Below are 14,005 nucleotides of genomic sequence, written 5' to 3'. Positions count from 1 at the left end.
GATAGTTCCTATAGAACTGTTTTAGACCCTGCTCTGAAGTAGGAGCTAATTTAGTTCCTCCAAACGGAGTTCCTAGAACTAAAACCGTTCCTAGTTTCTGCGGTGCGAACACGCCAAAAAGTGGGTAGTTCCACAATTAGTTCAGGTACTATGAAAAGGTTCCTGCGGTGCGAAAGGCCCTATAGTCACTACATTTAGTTCAGGTGTGTCCAGTCCTGCTCCTGGAGGGCTAAAGTCCTGCAGAGTTAGGCTGAACCCTAAAAAACATACCTGAACCAGCTAATCAAGGTCTTCAGATTTACTAGAAAATTCTAGTCAGGTAGGTTGGAGCTAAACTATGCAGGAAGGTGGTACTGCAGACTTTAAAACTTGCACAAATCTTAAAAACCTTCAAAATCAAAGTTTTTTTTTTATATGAGCTAATGGTTATCAATCCAGAAGTGCCATTATACATACCTTCAGTAACTGATTCCAAATATCTGTCCTCAAAGATGATTGGTAGGGAGTTCACATCCCCATCTAGATCTGCACATTCAACAGGAAGTGGTGGCAAGGACAAGAAGTAGGAGGAGTTCTTGATAGCTGTGGTCATCTGTTGGTGACTGTGAGCACTGTTAAATAAAGTAGTTCATTTGAATTATAATGAGAATTCACATCTTTTCTTTGTGCAAAATAACTACATAACAGTAATGATATTTTAAGACGTACTGCAGTTCCTGGTAGGCCAGTGCACTCTGTCTTGGGTGTTCAAGACAAAAGAAAGCTTCTGCAAATCTTTGCACCTAAAAATTGTACAACATACATAAAGCCAATTATACTATGCACAAACACTCCTAACTTTGCAACATCAATTTCATGCATCTTTGCATTACAAAAGGTGTCAGAATGTAATGCCTGTTTCACACCCCTAGCTTGAGATTTGCGTCAGCGTAACTTCATCCTCACTGCAGCTGCAGACTAGCAAGAGTATTCACACTGGAAGCATATGTACAGAATCACAGCAACAGCTCCCAAGCTACATATTTCCTTAGAGAGACAACTATAAATTTGTTTTAGAAGTTGGTCAGTTATAAATTTGAAAGTTTTAAAGACATGAAAGTTTGTTAACACTGGGATTCACATGTAAATGGTAAACAACAAAAATAGCTCTGATCATGTCTTTTCAGTCATACTTCGATATAGAGCATGTTGTTTATGTTTTTTTTTTTTATAGTACACCATACTTTAACCTAAACTGAATCATTAAAAACAAGTTTAGATGGGTAAATCTTCTTTACATATTTTTGATTCTTCATTTTCTTTTCTGACATACTCCAATTATTGTTAAAACACACTAGACATGCTTATTCTGTGCATTTTTAGCACATTTTGTGTGAAATCACATTTATTTTGTCCATCAACAGTGTGCTGTCACTTTAATTGAGCGTGAGCAGCACAGCAAAAATAGATTAGGCACCGAAACCATCGCTTCAGTGCTGCTCACGCAATGCTCCTGCTTGACACTCACGTGCAGCTCCTGCTCCCTTAAACCATGTGAATGCAATCATTTGTTGACATACACGCAGAAAAAAATACAAGCTGCTCACATGCCACTCAAGTTTGCGATGTGAAACTGGCCTAATGCAAAAATGAAATGCGCTGAAAGTATGCAAGTAGAATATGCATTTGGTAGAAGAAATCTCAGAGCTCACCCGTAATGTATGGTGCTCCTGGGCCAACAGCTCAGAGACACGCTCATTCAGGGACACCACTTCCAGGAAATTCCCCCACAATGCCATGAGCAGAGAGCATAGCTGCGCCAAATTCATGTTCACCAGTTCAGCAAACTCATCTGGGCTCTCTGCCCTCTGCTGCAAGATTAAATACACAAAGAGCCATTTATATAGAATTGTGCAGTACACCATTATGAGGTGCCAGCCAAGCCAAGCAACAACCACAGCGGTAGGTATGACCTTAACTTATGGTTTAAGGGCAGTCGTGGCCTAATGGTTAGAGTCTGACTTGTAACCCAAAGGTCGTGAGTTTGAGTCCTGGTACCGGCAGGTAGGGGTGTGCAGCGAAGCCAGTATTTGTATCTGTAACAATCTCAAAATTATTCGTATCTGTATCTGTATTCGGATAAAACCGGAAGTAGGCGGAGCTTGAACAAGAACTTCGTACAGTTAGCCTATATTTGATAAGACCGTTATGTTTATGGTTTTACAGCATATCTTTTTTCGTAGTTATCACTGAACAAATATGCCGTGTTTAACTAAAATAATATTTTTTATGATTATAACATTTATTTAAATCTCTTCTAACAGTCGGAGCCGATATCCATGTATTGGCAGTGCTTCGAGACGTAGTGCGGTTGTGCTTCGAGCAACGTGAGTTCGAGTACCAGCTTGGGGACCTTTCGTGATCCAATAAATAAATATTTAAATATCTAAATGAAAACTACGCAGTTTAGAAATATGGAAATTGATTTAAGTCATTTCCAGGAAATGCATGGAAAAAGGCAACTGCAACACTGCTATTTTATTTGCGCTTATTTCATTCATAAACTCATTTAGCTACTTCACACACTTGTTACTGCGTTGTAATTTTAGAAGTTTATGTAAAACAACACGATTTCCTTTGGCTCACCGGTTCCTGCGCAGTTTAAAAAAGTATTTCACTTAATTTGCAGGTCTGGAAAACCTATGGGAAAAGAGTATGGAAAAATATTTGTGTTTCGACTATTTGCCCTATTCAGTGTTCTAAACTATAAAATTAATAATTTCTAAAAATAAATGTATCATATACAAGTAGGAAGATTTCATGACAAACATTTAGTGATCATTTCAACACGACTGAATGAATTCAAGGCGCACATTTTTATTATGCAGAACTCTTTAAACGAGTCTTTTTTTAACTTTACTAAACAACTGTGCGTGTGCCATGCAAACCAGCAAAAGATAAGGAAGCAAACATGTAGGCTTAGTAGAAAATGTATCTGTATTTAAGTTGATTATTAGCCTACTCTTGACAGAGAGCTGGTTTGGTTTTTGAGAGGCAGAGACGGCAACGCGGCTGTTTGATTGGCGATCACGCTGTGCTTATTCATTAGTTTCATTCACTTCACACACTCATTATTGCGTGAATTTAGAGGTTTGTGTAAAATATCGCGCTGATCCCTTGGCTCACCCTTGAATCTAGCAAACATCAGACTGTGCTGCAGCCTCAGCCGAATATTCGGGCAGAATTATTCGTTATTCGTTTTTGAAGCCATTATCCGTGCACACCCCTACCGGCAGGGATTGTAGGTGGGGGGAGTGAATGACCAGCGCGCTCTTCCACCCTCAATACCACAACTGAGGTGAGACCCTTGAGCAAGGCATCAAAGCCCCAACTGCTCCCTGGACGCCACAGCAGAAATGGCTGCCCACTGCTCCAGGTGTATGTTCACTATGAGACACCATACTTGGCTACAATCACGTCACTTTCACTTTTTATATTACACAATAATGGTATATCCTGCAAAGTATTTATTTTTAAGTTATTATTAAGTTAAATTATTTGTACATTAAATAACCAAGTTGTAATGACTATTTTTGAATAATTCAGTGAATTAAACACTTAAAAAAAATTGATGGATGCATAACCAAAACACACAAAAAACCCAAAAAAGTCTGGAATCAGTAAAACACACTTTAGATTGTGTAATACTTGAGGAAAAAATTTATAAATTAAAATATATTCTAAACAAAACGCATCTTTATTATTATTATAAAACTCTTATTGGATCATTCACAAGCTCATATGAGCATGTTGCGCCATTGCTCAAAAACTGTAAAATAACCAGATCCCGCTTTACAGATGTTGCCAGATGGTAACAAGACCCTTTAATAAAGTTTGTCTTGACTTGTTTGGGACAACTGCTCTGTATTTTTGCATTTCTTTTGCATTAAATGATTAAACTATGACATACCTTGACTTGTTCACAAAGCTCATTAAGTCGGGCCTCCACATCAAGTTCCTCTAATAAAAGAAAAGAGCAGAGTTAAAATATTGTTCCTACAGCAGCAGTATGGAGTGAATGAGAGAGAAGGGTCTGTCTGAAGAGCCTGTGATTGACAGCGCATAAGAGGGATCAAGAGGATCAACAGCACAGGAAGTAGGAGTCAGAGGACAGAGAATTCCAGCAAATTTCAGCACAGGAATTAGGAGTCAGTGGACAGAGAATACCAGCAAATTTCAAGCAATAAGACTGATCCCAAGTCAACCTGAGATACTACTAAAGGAAAGGAGGACTAAGTTGATCTAAAAGTTCCCTCACTGAAGAACACTTGCCATTGACAAACATCCAAGTTAGGGGGAACGGAAGAAAGAAAGAGATCTAAAAAAAAAAAGACACGAATGAAAGGCAAGAGGTATGTGGAGCGATTTTGAGGGTCGGTTTTGAAGGGACATACCTATGTAGACGTGCCTTTGGCCTCGAGGGTAAGGTCTTCTGAGAACTCGTTCATAAAGGACCTGCATGCTGGGCTTGGCTAGTGGTGGGATTGCACATATAGGCACGTTTAAAACTTTCACTCTCACCTTTAGCTGTTTGAGCTCAAAATGAACCCTCAAATACATGCAAGTTCAGTCACTGTCAGAAGCAGCAAGGGGTGAGTAGTTTAGCTTTGAATGAGTAAGTGAGGGCTTACAGTGAAAGTTCAGGAGGGAAAGTCGTATTAAAGACTAGTTCAGAGGTGCAAACACACAAAAACGGGAGATAAAAGCATCCGCATGCTGATACATACATAAAAAAGAGGGCAGAGGCATATAATATGCAGGCAAATAACAGCAGGTCTTCAAAAGTCTCTAAAAAGTTATTCAAGTGAATGAGTGGATTAGTGTGAGTGAGTATTCAGTGATCTGATGAGCTCTGATGATATAAAAAAATATATATTAATATGTGAAAGCAAATGATCCAATGCATATACAACAAAAACAGATATATATTAGAGCCCGACTGATATATCGTTTTGCCGATATTATCGGCCGATATGAGCCTGTTGCCGATATATCGGTATCGGCGAATATGCCGCCGATATGAAATTTTTTTTTACAGAACATATAATGCAGATAAAATGCTTGAAATTGTGTAATTACTTAGTTTGTCCAGCAGAGCGCGCTCTATTGTTTGCTACTGGCGACCTGGATGAAACGCTTTTGAAGCTTAAGTCTATGGAAAACCACTGAAACTTTGAACGGCCATATCTCCGTAACGGCGCGGCGAATCCGCACCAAATTCGGGGGATCCCTTCAGCTCGAGGAACCCTGTGTACGTCTACAGGCCCGCTTTCGAATTCGATGAAACGCAAATCCGTGAATGAATGTTCCTGGAAAGTGTCCAAACTTTTGACTGGTACTGTACTATAATATACACAAAGAATATCAGTCCCAAAAAAAACCATATCGGTCGGGCTCTAATATATATAGATAAACATTAATATATAAAAGTTTCAATTTAAAAAATATAATCACATATAATTTGGAGAAAAAAAAATAACAATATATAAATATTATGGAGCAAAAATTCAAAATCCCCTGATAAAAAATTCTGTTCTTTAGCCTCATGGATTTCAACCTGCATCTCTGAAGGTACTTCCAAGGGTTCAGTGGAGAAAATTATATATAATACTATTTTTTCCCCTAATAAGATCTTCTAAATATTCTCCCTAAATTCTCCACACAAATTTCTTAGTCTTCTGTTCAAAAGTTTGGGTTGGAAGGATTTAAAAAAAATAATAATAATTTAAGTCTCTTATGCTCACCAAGGCTGCATTTATTTGATCAAACTAAAGTAAAAATTGTAATTACATGATCCGTCAGAAATCATTTTAATATGCATATTTAGTGCTCAAATTTTTTTTTTAACTATATTGAAAACATTTGTGCTCCTTAATATTTTTGTGGAAAGAAACGATGATACATTCTTTGATTTATTTGATGAATAGAAATATTTAAAATATTTATTTAACCTAGATTTTTTTTTGTAACAAAGTAAGTCTTTACCATCGCTTATGATCAATTTATTGAAACCTTGCTGAGTAACATAATGCATAAAAGTTTTACAGTCCCAAACCTTTGGACAGTAGTGTATATCGCTTGCCCTTAGAACACATACTGTAGCTCAGTGATTAAACTGCTTTAGTAATTAGTAAGTTTGGTTAAAACGACACCTTTCAAAGCAAAACATCATCACAATCAGCTACAAAAATGCTTTATACAGGGTCAAAAATTGGAAGTGCAGGTTGGAAACAAGACTTTTATTCTTTCAGCTCTGACGGACTACATACCTAGCTCTATGCGCTGAGATGCGGGCAGATTCTTGGTCAGGGAGGTTAAATAGCAGAACAGACCCTGATATGCCCGCAGCAAGCTGGCACACATGTTCTGGTGCAGGCTGAAGGCATGCTGTAGGCACTGATCCAATACCAGGAAGGTTTTGCCCTGCAAATCATGAAAGAGGACTTGATGCATCACTGATCGTTGTGTGAACAGCAAGAGCATTAAGAGTTTTTGCACTGTGATAATAACCAATTCCCCTCGGTGATACAATCTTTTACATTTGAGAAAAGTTTTGTATTAAATTAAGCTATAAAAGTGAACTCTAGAGCTCACTACGGTCCTTCAGGTATCTGGTCTCAAGAGAATTTCTGTAATGTAAATATCACATCATCTCATTTACAGTAACAGCTCAAGCCTTTTAGTTACATGAGGTCTTATTTATAGACAGATTTAAAGCTCTCACTGATATGAGAAAATCACTGCCTCTGTACTTTGCTTTGCAAATGCAATACCAGCAAAGTGTTTTAGACTAATTGGAATCAAATGAAAAATACACTTTAGTCATTTAGCTAAAAAAAAAAAAAAAAAAAAAAAAGAGCATTTGATGTCAATGAAACTTGTGAAATTAATACCTAATATTTATGTGTCTAGACATTTGATCTCTCTTGAACATTAGATGTTGTATAGGTTTAGTAAGGATATTTGTGTGTGTGTTTGTATTCTTACATCTGGGGACAGCTGCTTGACGTAGGTGGTGCCAAACACCACAGACTCCAGCGTTGGGATGAGAGAGTCTTTGCTCTGTGCCGGAGCATTCCGATTCAGCCATGTACTTTTGACTGGCCGTGGGAAACTGAGGGGACAAACACGGACAGTCAAATACAGTACACACATTTCTACTGCTTTTAAAATAAAGGCACAATTTAGATAAGTTGCACCTTTTGAATGTATTTTTCCCCTCACTGTAAAGGCTTTTTATGTGTTTGTCTGTCCTGGGAAGCACAACTCACAACTCTATATAGCTCACAATCTACTGTCTTCACATGTCACATATTCAAAATGACTACTATGACAGTTATATACAGTTCTCAGTGTACTGCAGACCTGATTAGAGGTTGATGCAGAGCCACCAGTGATGCGTGGATAGTGGCAGAGATGACAGACAGGTGGAAGTAGTCAAACATGACGTTGACGTGCTGATGGATACCTCTGTGGAGGCTAAAGTGCAAACGCAGTATTCGACTGCTGATGCTCTGGAGAGAACTCGGGTCCTCGGGCCTGAACACAGACAAAGACAAACACGGTTATATGTGAAACAACGGTTTTAGGTAATAGTTTTTGTTTGTTCAAATCCCTAACCCTAAATATGAGCAACAGTAAAATATTCATTAAATGTTATACTATAATCTCTGTTTTTTTTTTTTTTTAAACAACATTCAGTTATTCTTCTACATACGAGTAGTCGCCATCGGTGAAGTACAGGTCCAATGACATCTGAAAGTCCATTTCATTTAAGGACTCTTCCACCTGCAGGGGAAAAATACTATCACCACCATCACTAGTGATGCACACAGAGGCAGATTTTATCACTGAACCCTTAGTGTGCATGTTGTTTGAGTCATGAGATTCGCTCACCTTCTTTGCATCTAGCAGCATCATCACTTTGAATACGAGGACGTCGTTGACTAAAATCTCCTCGTTTTTATAAAGGATCTGAAAGGTTTTACTGCAGACCACATCATCTTGAACTGCTGCTGGGAAAGCCAGATCCGAACCTGTGAGATAACATATTAGAAGGGCATCACAAAGCTCAGAGATATGTAACAGCCCATTGATTTAACGGAAATATCTGATGTTATTTTTTCCATTTTAAATCGTTCTGTTCTCTGAAAATCTTTCTTCCTTGTTGTGTTTCCGCCTAATTTTTGTAAATATAGTGTGACAAATTGCACCAACAACGGTGTCAATGACAAACTTATTTAGTGTTTGTGCATCTTGTATCTAACTGTTATCAATGTCAACCCACACGCTTTTCAAACATAAAGCTAAAAGAAAAAATTTAAACAAACATCCAAGCATACAGACTGCCCTGATACTTCTGAGGAGAGAATATGAGGAATCGCTGGACAGATAATGAAGCTTCTCATCACAGTTCACCACAGGGTAAGACATTACACACTCCAACAAACAAAGCCTGTTAAAGTGCAGGCAAAGATTATTTCAACCCACTGTCAAACACTGTAGGCCCTGAGGTGAATGTTGATGTAATATTAAGAGAGCCGTAGGCTAAAACTGTTAGAAAGGGAAAGTTAGATGTTTATCTCTCATAACTGAAGATAATCTGCATTCCTTTGAAATACACAGCCTGAAGACACCTCTGGAGAGGTAAAACTAATAATTTACCTGGCTGATACATTTTATTTGTCTTTAGGAATACAGCTTCAGCACATTCACATTAATGGCAAAATGGAATGAGGCATCAGTAAAAATCTGTTTGACCAAACAATGATCTAGAACTTAAAGCCAGCTTAAAGGGGTCCGGCCTATTATGCTCTTTTACAAAGTCTTGATTTTGTTTTGGGGTGTACTGGTTAGCTGGGCCAGTGTGATTGGCTCCACTCGGCGCCTGGTCGGGAAATTTATTGCCTCTTACCATAGCCGCCTGCAAGCTTCAGTGTAAATATTGCGTCAAAATCAAATCAATTTGATTGCGATTTAAACCTGGATGATTGTAACCACTCTAAGTTTGTCTGACTTGGTAAAGCTAGCGTGTCTCCGACATAGTGATAACACTCGTTGCCTTCTCTAGTGCAGCTCAACCAGGTCTCATCCCATTCGTCGAGATTTCTGATATCACAAATCCCGGAAAATATGCGTTGTCCACTCGGCACCTGGTCGGGAAATGTCATGCCCTTTACCATAGCCGCCTGCAAGCTTCAGTGTAAATATTGCGTCAAAATCAAATCAATCTGATTGCGATTTAAACCTGGATGATTGTAACTACTCTAAGTTTGTCTGACTTGGTAAAGCTAGCGTGTCTCCGACATAGTGATAACACTCGTTGCCTTCTCTAGTGCAGCTCAACCAGGTCTCATCCCATTCGTCGAGATTTGTGATTTCACAAATCCCGGAAAATATGCGTTGTAGTCCAAACGAGTCGTTCGTTGTAGTTTTTGAAAAGTGATTTCTGTTAAATAAAATATCTCCTTTTGAAGTGGACTTTGAGCTTTGTAACTTTGCAGATCTTTTTTATGCTCAAACAGCAACATTACAGACGAACTAAAGTTGAAAAAGTGAAAAAGCATAATAGGACCCCTTTAATGTTTTCCTTAAATTAACCCTTTAACTGTCACTGTCAATATAGATATCAATTGAAAACTTTAAATCTCAAAATTCATCTTTTGAAACCCATTTTAAAATCAAACATTGCATTACCATGAAAATGGTACGTCAATATCATGTTACAAAATGTTTCTGTTCATGAATTATAAAAATTTAAGTTTGGATCGTGCACTTTTATGTCTATGTTCAAAAATGTGAGTGACAGTTAAGGGGTTAATAAATGTTTATATTAGAAATTAAAACTATAAACAAATAAATAAATTTTTTTATGTTATTATTAAACCAAAATCTCACAAATCAGCTTCAAACAACATCTAGACATTTTTAGACAAAGAATAAACTAAACATATAATATCAAAAGAACATAAAGCAGCTTATATAATATTTATTGTCACAATCAGCATTTTGTGAAGGTTAAATACCAGCTCTATTTGTTTTGTATGAGCAAAGGCAAAAAAAAATGTGGTCCCTCGATTTATATTTCTGTGGCATCTTGACATGACATGACATGTTTATTTGAGATGGATGAGTGTTTTTACCTATGGGATGCAGCAGACTGGCTTCCACCCTCTGCGGGATCCGTGGGGGCACTTTCATACTGGCTCGGATCTGATAGAACCTGTCATCACATGTTCATACTAAGCTTAAGAATTTAAGAAAAGCATTATACTTTTTAAAAAATGTATGCCTGCTTTTTCACTATTACACAAACACATAAAACTCAATACTAGATTTTATTATGGATTGCTATCTAAAAGACCCTTTTCTGATGCCTTGAATATTTTTCTTTATACTGAGTGCAGCCCATGTAAGAAAAGCCTGACGCAAGCTTGTTACACTTAAGAGCCTACTCAGCTCAAAGACATGCTTTCTGTAAAGGTAGAGTCAGGGATAAGAATCGTAAAGAATTTAACCATTCTGAGTGTGATTCCATATAATAAATCTATAATAGTTTTTAGAAATTTATAATGCTACAAAAGTTATTTTGTACTTTAATAAAAGAATCCTAAATGTATCGCAGTTTCCTCAAAAATATGGCTTCACAACCATTTGACTTTAACAATAATAAGAAATGTTTCTTGAGCAGCAAATCAGCATATTAGAATGACTTCTGAAGGATCGTGTGACACTGAAGACTGGAGTAATGATGCTGAAAATTCAGCTTTACCATTTAAAGATATTAATTGTAATAACATTTACTGTTTTTAATATAGTTTTAAACAAATAAATGGAGCCTTGGTGTGTTAAACTTTTTGAATGGTAGTGCATATTACAAACAAACATACTAAACAAAAAGCATACTTTCACTGAATTAGCTATTTCACGGTGCCTGTTTTTTTCTCTCTCATACAAGAGATTCAGACTACAACTCAGCTAAAGCTTAATTTCTTTTACCGTGCCACACAGATTCAGTGATGCAGAAAACACTGTCAGACTCGGAATATATTAATACAGAATATGCTGATACAGTATTCAACAGAAAAATGCAGTTTATGAATCACTAACAACCAAACTAAATTGTTTCTGCATTGTTTTTTAAAAGAAACTGGTGAGCTTTTCTTCTTACTGTGGTTCTCAGAATGGAAGAAGCCACTGTGACTGTCAAATACATCTCACACCCTCACAGTTCTTCATTTCTACTCATCAGAGCTCGGCTGAATAATCCGCACACACTGAGCTCATCAGAGAGCTCCTGAACATGGCTGTATCCACACAGCTCGTGTTTATATCCTGTACTCCATCCTCCCATGCATTTGCAATTAAAGAGGAAGTTCAGGCAACCAAAATAGAGCTGCAATTATCCTACTGACAAGAATATCATGACATCAAAAGCACACAGAGGCACTTATGTGGAAGCGAGGAGATAGGTAAGAATATAACCGGCTGGCCGGAACACAGATCTGAGAACAGGAACAAACAAACAGGCCCATTGCAGGAGCTGAAGAGAAGAATGACGGTTGCGTTATGCTTCCTGTCGCACAGCTGAGCAAACCAATGGCTCGCTGTTTTAGTTAGACCCACAGCGACAACGTCAGCAGATGTGGAATGTTAAACTGAGGTTGAATACTGCTGTGTTGACACCAAACAACCCTACTGAGCACTGACAATAACCTAGAGTTTCTTCCTTGAAAATTGACTCTTTAGACATTTACATTGCGACATAGAAAGTGTGACGCTACATAAACGTATGACTAACTTAAAGGGATAGTTCACCTAAAAATGAAAATTCTGTCATCATTTACTCACCTGTATTTTGAAGAATGTCGGTAATCAAACAGTTTTGGTTCCCATTGACTTCCATTTTATTTTTTGTCCATATAATGGAAGCAAATGGGAACTGAGACTGTTTGGGTGGCAACATTCTTCAAAATATCTTCTTTTATGTTCTGCAGAAAAAAGAAAGTCATACAAGTTTGGAATGACATGACGGTAAGCAAATGATGACAGAATTTTCATTTTTGGGTGAACTATCCCATTAAACAAACTATCTTAACACAAATAACAAATTTTTGCTTTGGATATCCAGCAAAAATAACTTTAAGTCATTGTAACTTAACTCTTACCTATGCTAAATAAAACTGGCTTTTCATAATGAACAATAGCCTCTAGAGATCACATTACAAGAATGGGCCATTAGGTTCTTGTGTGTTGAAATATGCACGTTTCCATGCTTAGGATAAGACTAAGCAAGATTAGGTTCAGAAAATACCTGAATTGCATGCTGGGTCATTTCAGTTTTTTTGCACATACTGAAACTGGTGCAATCTGAAGTTAACCTCAATTTTATTCTGAGATTCTCTGTTAATAGAAATCTCATCCTCACATTAAATATGAAAATGCATTCAGGTTGTCTAGATGATCTATACATTAGTGAAGCTTGTGCATATTTAATTGTTTAAACTGCTAAGCCAAAGCTAACCATCCTGCACCATTTGAGCTATAGACATGACTGAAACCTCAAATTGTACAGCCTGTTAAAGAGAAGTATGCTACTACTTTAAGCGATTAGACGTACAGGCTACATTAAATGTGCAACAAATCTTAATGTTTACATTTATATTTACATTTTACTGAGGTAATAAAAGATAAGCCACAACGGAAGTTTTCTTCGTAGAATGTTTGTATGTCTAGTATGTCTTTGATTTGCTCATGTCACTTACAACAAACAGGTTAAGACTCAAAGGTTTTCATTATCAAGTTGTGACAAATTAGCATAATTTCTGTGAAAATTTGCAGGTAAAAACGGCAATAGTGTAGCAATCCAGGTAACACAGCTGACACAGAAGTCACTTTCAAACCAAGCAGCTTTCTGCTGATCATTGGCGAATTCAAGTTACCAAATTGAACAAGTGAAATCTGCATGGGAAACTTTTTTCCATCACACAAAACTCTAGGGCTGCCCTCGACTAAAGATTTTTCTGGTCGACTAGTAGTCGTTCGTTTTAAGCATTTGTCGACTAATCGCATGCTAATTAGCCTTTAATTGCCTACATAGCCTAAAAAGCGCTCAAGCGCACGCATAAAGCTTGCTACAGCACACCGGCAGAAGTAATGAAGATGAATGTGTCAGGGAAAAACAGTATGATTGAACTGCATTAACATTTTAATAACCTATTTATAAACTAGTATTTTCTGTGATTTCGGTTTAAGAGATTAATTTGACTCGGCATCTCCACAGTAGGCTAGTGGATGGGCCTGCCTGCAAGTTTCATACGGATTACATAATCTGAGAATATTTGTTTTTTCAGATTTTAATTGTTTTATTTGAAAGTAGACATTTCACTCTCTATAGATATATTTTTCATGTCTGTAAAGCAAGTATACACGGAGTTTCGCGCTCAAGTTCACAGAGGCCGAGACGGCAGAAAGCACATCCTGTTTGCTTTCATTATTTTACAAAAGCGCAATGTTTTGTTGTTATAGTGAGCGCACACAAATAAACGTAGAGGCTTTACAGATTCGAAAGATCTATTACTCTGCTGTTTAAATGCTGAGCGCGCCTCTCCTCGGGAGACCGGTCTCTTTCCCGTGCATGCACGCTGGTGTCCTTGTGGGTCCAGGAGGGGTGCGTAGAGGGACTCCGCAGTCCGGACGAGAACTGAACCCGTTACACGGCCGTCTGGCAAGGATGCTGGGTCGTCTAGTCCCTTCAAGCGCCATGGGCAGAGAGAAGGACGGAGCCGCTGATAGAAGCCGCCGCCCCTCGCGCCCCGGACCGGAGAGGGGAGCGCGTTCGGCCGCAGCACGATGAGGACACCAGATCCCCTGTTTATTTTGGACACTTGATTCCCTTTTTTCTGGACACTTTGTTGATTTTCTGTTAATAAACTGTGTCTGTCGTTTGCTCCTCCCGCGACAACAC

At 37.9% G+C, this 14,005-nt stretch overlaps 1 protein-coding gene across 5 annotated transcripts in view; it reads right to left on the bottom strand.

Annotated features, from left to right (window-relative positions):
- LOC107736843 (protein FAM135A-like) overlaps positions 1 to 14,005 on the bottom strand; it is a 29,436-nt gene that overhangs the window by 10,096 nt on the left and 5,335 nt on the right. For 3 of the 5 annotated variants that reach the window (XR_001639747.1, XM_016548202.1, XM_016548201.1), the window contains 11 exons: positions 10,182 to 10,261; positions 7,936 to 8,075; positions 7,757 to 7,827; positions 7,405 to 7,578; positions 7,027 to 7,153; positions 6,309 to 6,462; positions 4,434 to 4,511; positions 3,950 to 3,999; positions 1,692 to 1,850; positions 709 to 782; positions 457 to 611 (listed from right to left, as the gene is read on the bottom strand). Coding sequence is in view for 4 of the 5 variants with exons in the window: in XM_016548202.1 (XP_016403688.1) it covers positions 457 to 611; positions 709 to 782; positions 1,692 to 1,850; positions 3,950 to 3,999; positions 4,434 to 4,511; positions 6,309 to 6,462; positions 7,027 to 7,153; positions 7,405 to 7,578; positions 7,757 to 7,827; positions 7,936 to 8,075; positions 10,182 to 10,261 (1,262 nt within the window). In the remaining variant the exon portion in view is untranslated. The remainder of the gene's footprint in view (positions 1 to 456; positions 612 to 708; positions 783 to 1,691; positions 1,851 to 3,949; positions 4,000 to 4,433; positions 4,512 to 6,308; positions 6,463 to 7,026; positions 7,154 to 7,404; positions 7,579 to 7,756; positions 7,828 to 7,935; positions 8,076 to 10,181; positions 10,262 to 14,005) is intronic. The other 2 variants (XM_016548204.1, XM_016548203.1) reach the window with 2 other exon arrangements.

This window comes from Sinocyclocheilus rhinocerous, unplaced genomic scaffold, assembly GCF_001515625.1.
Source record: "Sinocyclocheilus rhinocerous isolate Xijiao unplaced genomic scaffold, SAMN03320098_v1.1 scaffold1214, whole genome shotgun sequence".
NCBI classification, from domain to species: domain Eukaryota; kingdom Metazoa; phylum Chordata; class Actinopteri; order Cypriniformes; family Cyprinidae; genus Sinocyclocheilus; species Sinocyclocheilus rhinocerous.
The sequence above is the reverse complement of the archived record's forward strand: the minus strand, read 5'-3'. Positions and strand labels throughout refer to the sequence as shown.